The 11,348-nt window shown below is 44.3% G+C and overlaps 1 protein-coding gene across 2 annotated transcripts; it reads left to right on the top strand.

Moving 5' to 3' along the window:
- Positions 1-33: 33 nt before the first annotated feature.
- Ubc6 (ubiquitin conjugating enzyme 6) lies at positions 34-11,062 on the top strand. 2 transcript variants are annotated; one of them, XM_077662040.1, is made up of 5 exons: positions 34-341; positions 1,382-1,462; positions 2,517-2,632; positions 6,041-6,129; positions 9,107-11,062. In XM_077662040.1, exons 1-5 carry the CDS (start codon positions 298-300, stop codon positions 9,272-9,274), a joined length of 498 nt encoding a protein of 165 aa, XP_077518166.1. In that variant the 5' UTR covers positions 34-297; the 3' UTR covers positions 9,275-11,062. The 2 variants fall into 2 exon arrangements, with proteins under 2 accessions (XP_077518166.1, XP_077518165.1); XM_077662039.1 differs by having other exon boundaries at positions 159-341; positions 2,499-2,632.
- The last annotated feature ends 286 nt before the right edge of the window (positions 11,063-11,348 follow it).

Below are 11,348 nucleotides of genomic sequence, written 5' to 3'. Positions count from 1 at the left end.
CTGTTATGTACCCATTATTTATTCACGGACGGCAAGCCCACAGCAACGCGCCCTTTCACGATTGCAAAAATAGCAAGTCTCCGTGGGCACCACGAGTTTCGGATCCTCGCAGTCCTGCCCCCAGGTGGCGTATTGTTTTTAAGAAGTGACGTCATGCAGCCGTCATTTCGTGGGGTTCCCGGATGAAGACGTCACGCAACTGCTCGGTAGAATAACAAGATTTTTTTTTCCCTCAGAAACAACTAGATGGTAAAGCATTTCGGTTTTTAACGATCTAAGGTAATTAGGTATTTCAATATGTCAACACCAGCGAGGCGAAGACTCATGAGGGACTTTAAAAGGTGAGTACCTAAACCCCTGCTCACGAATCGTCGGTCGTACTATGGGGTACAGCTAACTTGGTTGGGATGGTTGGTTGCGTTTTTGTCAATTGGCTACCTGTCCTTTTGCTGGCGTTTGGTGCTTTGGTGGGACACATTCTATATCTCGAGCAGCGTTTCTTAACAGGAGCTCCTACATGTATATGTTTTAGCGGTGTGGTAATTGTGCGTGTGAACTTTTCCTGTGAGCTGCTTTGCCACTAAACTCACCTGGGCATAATTTCCTTTAGTTTTCTCACTTCCCAGTCATACTGGGGGCTGTTTTCGCGTGAATTAGCCATGATGTTCGATTATTGAATGCTGCAAAGGCTTCTGTAGGATACTGATGTGCACGTTTAGAAACGTCAGCTGTTGCATCAGTCAGCCTTCGTTTTCGTGGAGCGCCTAGGCCTAGTAGGTTTTCATTGCCTGGCTGACCTTGAGTGGCGAATGGTTTCTCCGTTACCAAACCGTTAACGTCTTTATACGAATCCTCCTGCACTGTCTGAACGCTGTACACACGGCTGGAAGACTTGAGAGCAGCTCTCGCGCTGCTGTCAGGCAGCGAGAAACTGCGTAGTCAGGCTGCATTTTGAAGCGTCAGGGCCCCAAATGAGTTGACTCGAATGCCAGTTTGGGCAAGTCAGAAGCGCATTGCGAAAGGCGCCTACCGACAACGATTTAATTCCATGGACCCGCGATCCGCATTGCATATGCATGGGGCGCGCCTCGTTCCGTTACTCGCGAGCGTACGCCCATGAGTGGTGCCCAGGTGGTAATGCGGCGATGAATTCGGGGAACGTTGTCCGCGCTGCGCGACATCGCTTGTGCCTGGCATGAATACATACATAGAGTCGAGATTGATCAGAGGTATACGTGGGGATTTATTGCTACTGTCTCTCATGGTAACATTTCTGTCGTGCCGACCTTTTAGCAATGGAAACTGTGTTTGTGCATCGTGTGTGTGCAGTGCGTGTTTAGTGTTGCGCAATGTGTTCAAGCTTCGATTGCTTTCGGTGTAGGTTACAAGAAGATCCCCCAGCAGGTGTAAGTGGCGCCCCTACCGACAACAATATCATGATTTGGAATGCAGTCATCTTTGGGTAAGAACTCGGCTTATTAAAGGTTCTCTTTCCCAGGAAGAGTGCTTTGTAAAAGAAAGGGAGGTATGCATACAAAACTCTGGATACGGTGGAGTCACATTCATGAGTAACCTAATGTACTGAACAGAGGCAGGCTAGCTGGCAGTTAGATATGAAAGGCAGTCTCGTAACCATCTTAAGTGGCCTGGAAAGTTTACTAGTTGGCAATGGTTGGAGTGCACTCTTCATAAAGTTGTGCAGCCTGTAAAAGCATGTATGAAGCAAGTTTCTCTTCTCCTTTGTGTGCACTTTTAACTTTGTTTGAAGGGGACATAAGTGAATTTCACTGATGACATACGTCCAAGACATTGGACTGATTGGCCACGCTTCAGCATCTTTATTCATTTATAGCAGGCAGCAGTTGAGAGAACCATTGTCAGTGCCATGTACACACATGCGGAAGAATGGATTGCTTGTAATCTTTGTCATTTTGATTTGAGCATGTTAATATTTTTGAACCAGTAGAATCGAAAGCTGAGGAAGTTGGCAGACATTCATACTTCTAGATAGAAACTGTCTGGCTCATCATGGTCATGCTGAATTGTCCGATAGCAAGGACTACTGGCTGACATTCATATTTTTTGATGCGCAAAAAAGAAAAACACGTACAAGAAGGAGAAACATGCACACAGGATGGAACACTCTGTCCTGTGTACATGTTTTTCCTTCTTGTCTGTATTTTTTTTGCTATTCAGGAAGTATGAGCATTGGCCAGTAGCCCCTGCTATTGGCTAACTGTGTGTTCAAGATAATCCAGCCAGTTTATATTGCAACAAAGACCACCAAAAGCTACTTGCTTTTCAGGGTGTGTGTGAATGATGTCATAGGTGACGTCACCAAGCACAATAAGAGAAATACTGGCATTCCTGTTGGACACTTTTCATGTTTAAAAAAAAATTGCTCCTGAATGTGTATGAAATGCAGTAAACACCCTGTACTTTCTGTTAAATATAGAACTAACTTTAGGAAAGGGCATGTTGATACACATGCGACACAGCATTCTTTCTTTTGCTAGCCCTCATGACACACCCTTTGAAGATGGCACCTTCAAGCTGACCCTAGAGTTTACAGAAGAATATCCCAACAAACCACCCACAGTTCGGTTTGTTTCCAAGATGTTTCATCCCAATGGTGAGTCCCTTCTAATTGCAACAAAAATGTACTGCTGGGCTTATGGTGTGAACTGTTACAAATGGATGGTTGAGCCCTGACCGCTGTTATAGAAAGGGCTTATCTCTGCTCTAAATGATCAAATTTTTGTGAATGCATTGTTTTTGACCTGTTTTTGCCAAGTTTTATACATAGAGTGACCAGAGAGACCATTGTAAGAGGAGTTCACTGTTTGGTAGCATTGATAGCACAGACTTAATTTCACATTTTGACTTAATTGTATCACTGTCATCAATTGTGACTGTGATTGAATAGGTCTAACGAAGGTACCGTGTGGGGTTCCTTGTGGCGCCTGAGCCTGTTGTCAGATGTTGCTAGTGCACTTGTGTGAAAGCTTGATTTGTAGCCATAACAAAGTACAGTGGCACATTGTTAGCTGAAACACTACTTGTTTGGCTGGCATGTATATACAGTTAAAAGGATGCTTAGAACAATTTTACCCAATTTTTATCTCTATAGGTGGATACAAGAAAAAGCGGCTTTTTCCTGTCAAAGGACACCCTTCCATCCTATGGCTTCACCCACTTTTCGTGAACCTGCTAGTGTGAGCAGTGTGACAACGCAGAAAGGGGACTGTCTCCTTTCGTATGCCACTCCCTGCTTTGTAATGCTAGCAGGTTCGTGAGAATCTGCCAATGCCATTGTTTGGAAGGGTGTCCTTTGACAGGAAAAACTGCTTTTTTCTTGACTTCGATCCGCCTATAGCGAAAATTATTGCTGTAGCTCTTTCTGGCAGTGTTAATGCTCGTTCGGCAGCGAAATATGCGTGTACATTGCTGAGAAAATTGGTTTCTAAAATTTTCCCGCAACTCGATGTGAAGTTCAAAAAGGACTCTGCAATCAGTGCTTGGGTGTGACTGGAAGCGTAACCTAACTTCGGGGGTCTGCCTGCAGAAAACTATCTTGACAGCACTGCTGCCTGCTTCGAAAATGGATGGTGGTCGCGATGCTTGTATTTCATTTATTGACCTTTTCTGGCTTATAAAAGCGCCCTTTTTAAGTGAAAGTAGCCATTTTGTCATCAAAACGGAGTTATCTGTCCATGCAGGCCAACTTCAATTTGGCTTCAGTGGCTCTTTATCTCACGAGTGCATAGGCGAGGGTCCCATCACCAGCAGAGCAGAGGAAATTTTTGCAGTGACATAGTGTTTCCTTCGGATGTGTCAGGAGTCAAGTCTGGATAACCAGACATAGTGCTACATTTTGACAAATTTGAAATAGGCGACGCTTGAATACTTGGTTGAAAAGAATTCTCGAGTGCAAGAACAGTCCTGGAAACAATGGCAGCTTCCAAAACTTTATGGATATAATTTATTTTAGCTCTGATAATAAAATTCATGCTGAATCTATGGCATAGCTTTGCTGGAATCTATGGCATAGCTTGTCCTTTCAGGGAATTGTTGTATGAAATATTCAGAATGAACTGCTAGTACTATCATGTTCTATTCGTCAGCGTAGCCTTTTCCTTTGACCCATTGATGAAGTTCATTGTGTGGGTAGCATTTCCTCCTATCTTCCTTGACTGGTTGCAACTGGTTGCTCATTTTTTGTATGATCTGCCCGGCAACACAATCAAAATCACGCGTCTGTTCGAGTTTACTGTGGACATCGGTGATTATCACAAGTACAGCTATGGACAAAAGTTTGAGGGATGCGGATTTGTGGAAAAATATTCATTTCTGTGTTGCCTCACTAGCCAGTTCTGTTATTAGTTGCAGCGGATGGAGCACACATGTCTCCTTGTGCATCAATGCTTTTTATTGATCTACTTTGCCTGACCGCACAGAGAAAAAAATTGCCCACAAATCCACTTCTCGCAAACTTTTTCGACCAGTTTACAAGGAAGATAATGTGGAGACCTTTATATTCTTGTAGTGTTGGTTTTGTTATCAAGCGGTTGCTTTCACGAGCACCTTAGTGGTCACGAAAAATTTAATTTCTTAAAGCCTTATGATTTGGTATTGTGCTAGAAGGTCTGCTGGCACAATTTTGAGTCGATGACATCAGTCATAAGCCTTGATGCTATTCATTTCTTTTAATGTTCTCAAATATTGCTTTGTCCTTTGATACAGTTAATCAAACCATCCTATTTTACTGAGGTTGAATTGCTTAAAATAAACACTCCAACAGTGTTTTTTTTTTAAAGAGTACTTTTCTTTACAAGTGCAGCTCTTGAGAGGAGGTGCTACTTCACAGTGAAATTCATTAATGAAGATGTGATTGGTCTACATTATTTGTGTTATTGACCTGCCCAACTCGCTCAGTTTTCATACAGTGTATGTGTGTGTGGACAGTAGGGTGATTTCTTTGTCAGGCTGATCTCTTACCGTTCATTTGTGATCTGAATAGAGGTCTTGTGAACTTATGATTAGGACCTTATATATTGGTGAGTTACCCATCCAAAGTGAAGCTTATGGTTCTCAAGTTCTCTTAGGCTAGTGTCTTCAGCCTGCACTATTGCCATGTAGTGCATACAGAAAAGTGAGATTTCAGTTGAGAAAGCTTAAATACGTGCATGGCTAATTGTCACTTCTAGGCTGCCATGATCACTCTTTGAGAGTGATAACAAACTGCACTTGTATTCCTTTTCCTCCCTTTGTTGCTTACTTAGTACCTGCGTTTTAATTGTCCCCACTGCGTTTCATTTGGTGCCAGCGGTACTCGCATGGTATTCTCTCACAGGCTGTTCCTGGGTCAGCACAAATCTTTCTTAGCTGCAAAGACCTGGGAAAGCTGCGTTGTTTTCTTTTGTAGCTTTCTGCCTGCACTCAAGTGGTGTTCATTATGTACTTAGGAGTTGGAAGTGAGGTATTAAAAATGAGTTCAGACTTCCCAACAGTTAACCATCGAGATTAGTGTGAAGCTTTCCAATTGAAAATAGGCAGGAAATAAAAGTGAACTAATGCCAAGCCTCTTGCTTGGGCTAGTGAAGCCAGAAATCGATCCAGTTTCGTTTCAAGTTTATTAACTTGAAAAGGTTGCAGAAGAGCGAACATAAAGCTTACATATGTGGGCTTATTACGGAATGGCTATCGAGATCATGATTGGCATGTATGAGGAAACAAGACAATCATTAATCATGAATTTACGCAAGCAAATCTTATTCAGACTGTTCTATGGCTAAACTAGGCTTTCTTTTGCCTTGAACTGGAGTGAGAAGAGGCTGACTTTCATGCCCTTGAAATGGCTTTGCTAGCAGCATGTGGACCGGTCAGGCATGAAGTTTGGAGTCTTTCTTGATTTTATGACAGTTGTAGCAGTTCGTTTGAACTTTGTGAAATTAGGTCTCAACTGTTGTATCCTCTTGTTTACACTTCTGCTGTGCTGTTCAGCCCAAGTAATTTTACTGGGGTTTTTTTTTCCCCACAGTGTACGCTGATGGTAGCATCTGTCTAGACATTCTTCAAAACCGGTGGAGCCCCACGTATGATGTGTCTGCCATCCTCACGTCCATTCAGGTGAAAAGACCTTTTGCTCTCCTGCCCCACTTTTACCCCTTTACTTCAGCATTTTATGTGCAGATTGGACAATGTTGCAGTGACAACTTTTCTATGTGCCGCCACCAGAAGTGCCTAAAATGTACACTGCAATATGCATGTGTTTTAAGAGAAGCTTTTAACATGAATGTTGTAAAAACTGGGTCCTTATCTAGTACCGCTGTCACACCGGCACTGCAAAGGCCTTAGAGAATCAGATCCTTGTGTTCAAAGGTGCGTGGTGAGCATCTACATGCCACAAGTGTCCCGCCTTTTCCGCAAAGGGCCTTGGAGAGGAGCGCTGTCATCTGATACCTTTGAAGACCGAAGGAGCGACCTTTGAGAAGCTGCGATCGCAGCACCATTCAATATAGAAAACTACAAGCAAAGAAGAGCAAATACAAGCAGCCTGAGGTCTATGAAAAATTTTACAAATATAAAAAAGTATCTTGGTCTAGTTTTTGGGTGTGTCTTTACAGTATGCTATGATCTCAAGACAGTAAAAATGTAGCGGCAACATCGAGTGCCCTTGGTGGCCAGGCGATAAACAAAACCTGCTGCTGCTGACGAAAGAAACTGTCACCACTTTCATGAAGGAAGTGTCATGAAATAAATTTCTAAGCTTAATGAATGAATAAAATACTCCACTCCAGTGGTGGAATTCTTTCTGCCTCTTTATGCAAGGCAAGGGGTGCTAAAGTCTAGCTGTTCCACCTTTGAGCTGCACCGTGTAGCAGTATGTATCGCTGCTTCTTTCAGGTCTTGCTCGTTGGTGAAAAGGGGCACCTATGCTGGAAAGGCCGTTAAGGACTACTATGTGACAGTGTTGCTGTATATATTAAATTTATGGTCTTGGCCATTGGTGTCACATCTAAAAAAAAAATTTTGTAGTTCTGACTACAGTGATCGTGATCATGAATGAACTTAGCAACAAAAATGGTTTTGTCTTGTTTGCCTCATTAGTAATGCATTATTACTTGGGTCTTGTATCCATCAGTGCTCTTGCTTACTGTGAAAAGTCTTTGTATAGCATAAAAATGACTGAATGCTGTATTGTTTCCTTCTCTAGCACTGTCGAACTTCGGTATAACAAAGTCGTACCCGCAGCCGAAAAAATCGTTAAATCTCAAAAAGATGAGTCGAGATTCCCATATTGCAGCAGTCCATATAAAGTTGGATTCTTGAAGACTCCTGGCAGATGGCACTTTGTAAATACAGTAGAACCTCCTGATGTGGTTACGGTTGATCAAAATTTTGCAATACTAATTTTAAGAATATCTCTGCTAGAGTGCTTTATATGTGATATGTTAGTTCGGGATCATGCGAACAATTTCTCAACCTGTGGCAAATGATACGAACACAAACAACCAGGTGCCTGCCAGCGGGCACCTGGTGATGATGTTATCATTCAAAATGGACTGCTTGGCGACATACCGAGGGGGAAATGGTCCAAAGGAGCATTGTGGACTTTTCCGGCCAAAAATAATTAAGCAAGAAAAAAAGGATGGGGTGTGTCGACCTCCCCCAACACCGACCGAGCAATGCCCGCGCAGATGACAGACAGCAGGCTTTGCTGCAGTACACAAATGAGTGGTAGCGGAGCGTGCCGACCGCAGGTTTCATATGTACGTTAGGGTTGATAGAGTCTATACGTTAGGGTTGATAGTCTAAACTTTTCCTGTGCGAGGGTTGTGTTGTGTGCGTTCAGTTTTGCGCATTGTATGCGTTCAGAAAGATCCGCCAGTCTTCTCTCGGCACCATTTGTGAAATTCGACCCCAGCGACTTAGGCCCATTTCACTTGCATGCGATTTTCTCCTGCGACGCTGTGAATTCTGTCGGTCTGCGACTGGGGAGAGCCGTCGGTCTAGTCGCAGACGGCTTGCGATCGAGTTCCGTCCGGTTGGTATTCAGTCGCAGCATCGGTGTATTCACTCTGCGACTGACCATTGGGGAGCGCCGAGACAGCGTGCGACGAGGGGTCACGTGGGAGCTGTTGCCGCGGTGGAAGCAAAACTGTTTACTCTAATCAAATATGCGAAATATTGCCTTGCATCTAAATATACGCTGGTCATAAAATCATCAACACACTTGACGTTTCTGTCGTGTTTTAATAATGGGTTGCCTACGCAAACCTTGCCTGTCCCTACGACCGAATTCGCTGTGTCAATGTTGCATGTGAAAGCAGTGACTGAAAATAGCACTGCAGCCTCACTGACTACACCGAATATTTTTGGTCCAGTCACACACAGCATGTGAAATGGGCCTTACATTGTAATTCTGTAAGAAAAAACTAATTTTTTGGACACTGTCATAAGGAAAACACTGCGCATGGTGAGAAATGTGAAAGTCTATGTGAAACGTTCGAAGCTTTACTGCACTGAACAAGTATTGAATTTACCCAGTATCCTATATTTTAGAACGGCTCAAAAGTCTGCGTGGAGAAATATATTTACACCAGTAAAAGGATGATTCAGAATTGTGAAGCTAAACGTTTTATGTCGAAATTTAATTTTTTTACAATTTCTATAAAGTTTCAGCATATATGGATTAATGCCTTACTACAGAAGGTGGAGCAGCAGTTCTTTGACATGTTGCACAGTAAGGTATGCATATATGATTGAATCATCCTGTTTCTTTCTTTTTCATAACATGTACAGCAAGTAGTGCATTCTTAAGAGTACATTGCATCTGTTTCCTAGAGAGAGGACGAGCATGTCACACACTTTGAAAGCAGGGAAGTAACAAGTAGCTGTTCCCCTGCATACGGTGCCATTGGTATAGTGTGAGGGCACATTATTTTAAATGCATATTTCCAAGTCGGTTCATTCCCTACCTTGCACGTGGTGCATTACACACGGTAATCTCGTTTTGTGCTGAATGCTGTACCCAGCCTCGAGATTTCGTGTCTTGGGGCATAGTTGCGTCCAGCTGATGGGAGTGTGCTTGTGTTCCTTGCAGTCTCTGCTGGATGAGCCAAATCCCAATAGCCCAGCCAACAGCTTGGCAGCACAGCTGTACCAAGAAAACAGACGGGAGTACGAGAAGCGGGTGGCAGCCATTGTTGAGCAGAGCTGGCTCAACTTTAATGACGATGAAGGCAAGGAATCCAAGAAGGACGCATCCTAGCTTTTCCTGCGGCTGAAACACCACAGCGCTTGGCCCTTCCCTCCCCCACTTCCCAAACGAAAATGCCCCTCCCCCCTGCAAGACCAGGCACAAAATAGGCTAGGGCACAGAAGACAGCTGTGACCTTCTAGCCGCCCCAGAGAGAGAGAGCAGCAAGCGGACAACAACCGATTAAAACAGACTGGAGACTGTTGCTTCTTCTCAAACTGCACATGTTTTCTGTGTGCTGGCGTAGCAGGGTTGCGTTCATTTGTGTGTGGACCTGAGTCTCGGTGGCTGCTGCTGAGCACAGCTCATTTCCAGAAGGCACGCTCCACGGGGAAGAGTGGCATGCTCCGCGAGTGCCGATGTTGTTAAAAAAAAAAAAAACTTGTGCCCAGCATCTTGCTGTTGAACCGAGGAGGGCCATTGCTTTATGTCAGCATTTTGATGAGGTTGTTTAATCAGTGCGAGCTGCACCGATAACTTATCCATATTGGTTGGGTACATAGTTGTGTGAACATTCTTGCTGCGTACTCTACTGAGTTTTCCAAACCCTGTGCTTGTGGACTGACAGTGTAGTGACGTGCCTGGGCAAGCTTCTACATCCTTGACTTGATGTTCTGAAGTGCTGTAGGACACGTATCTTTCTCTTTAACATGCCTGAACTTACCATGTGGGATTGCTTAGCCGCTAGTATCGCTGGTGCGAAAACAGTGCTTGAAAGGTTTTAAAATGCTTGTACTTCATATACTGTTTCTGACGGTTTCCACGATTCCACTTAGTCTTCTGTTGAATGTGTGTACTGGCAATTTGCAGCAGTACCTTTTACACGATGTATGGCCATTCATGCATTCATTTTGTTGTCTGTGCTTGCTGCCTGCAATGTAGCTTCATGAAAAATTGCCTGATTGAGTTGCTCTTTGGTATGCCAGTGGAACTGTCTTCATTTCCTCCGTGTCTCCCAAGTTCGTACACTTCAGAAACAGGTTCTCTTTGCACCAGTGTCGCACAACACAACAGTGGCTGTAGTTAATGTCACAATGCCAGTTCCTCACAGTGCTTTGCCCAATGCAGCTTGTATAGGAGGCCATTGTGCAAGTTTGAAAAATGTGCTTCACTCTGGGAGTTTGTGGGTCTTCTCTGCATGCATGCTGCAATATGTTTCTAGTCTGTAAATTCCAAACTGTGTCTAGACTGTAGACTAAAATGCCGGGCTACTGCTGCTGCTCAAGGCACTGCCTTGGCTTTTGAGCCTGATCTTTCTCTCACTGCACTTTGTCACCTTTGCACCATTGTGGCAGTGCTTTCATTTGGTCTTGCGTGTGCAGTCACCCGAGAATTCTCGTGCAAAACTGCAGCATGAACGCAAAGAGCATCTGCGAGCCGTGGGCACCGAGCTGCCTGGGGCACTGCACTGGGTTTCCTCTTGTCTCGATGGTGCCATAGCATCAGCTGAACCATTTGTCATGCTTCTGCAGGGTGCACACTGCAAAGCGTCAAAATTCCTACTATTACACCTTAGCTGCAGCACCCATTGCTTTAGCATCACACACACTGTGATAACTGTGTTTGCCAGAGCTTGCAGCTGTGGTGTGGGGTGTCCCCCAGCTCTGTCTTGTGAAGCGAGCTAAGTGTAATATAGCTGACAGAGGAATTCATTAGATGGCTCTCTTTTCTTCCCTGTGTATGTGTGTGGAGCAAATTGCCTCGTCAACCAGCCTGTGTGCATTGCCTCTCGTGCACACCTGAAAAGTGGCGTTGATCAGACATACTAAAATGACAAATAAAACCCCACTACCGGCAGTCCTTCATGCCTAATTTTCATGCCTGCAAAAGGAAACGGTGGCTTCACCAGTGCTCCTTCCAGCACTGTGGATTATGCCACCTGCTTTCGAGGGTGGTCTTTTGCACACACAATTGGTGCATTGGAGTTTCTACCAGCAGGTCGAGATTCCGCATGGCCACTCTGCACATGCGCGCTTCTCCTCAAGCTCTCTGCTTGAGAACAAACCACGAGCTTCTGCTGTGCTTGCGCAGTTTGTGTTGGCAACAGGTGCGAGAGATGGCGGCAGCTCTCTACACACTTGCCACT

The sequence above is a fragment of the Amblyomma americanum genome, chromosome 4 (genome assembly GCF_052857255.1).
Source record: "Amblyomma americanum isolate KBUSLIRL-KWMA chromosome 4, ASM5285725v1, whole genome shotgun sequence".
Classification (NCBI taxonomy): domain Eukaryota; kingdom Metazoa; phylum Arthropoda; class Arachnida; order Ixodida; family Ixodidae; genus Amblyomma; species Amblyomma americanum.
This window is presented reverse-complemented; position numbering and strand designations above follow the sequence as displayed.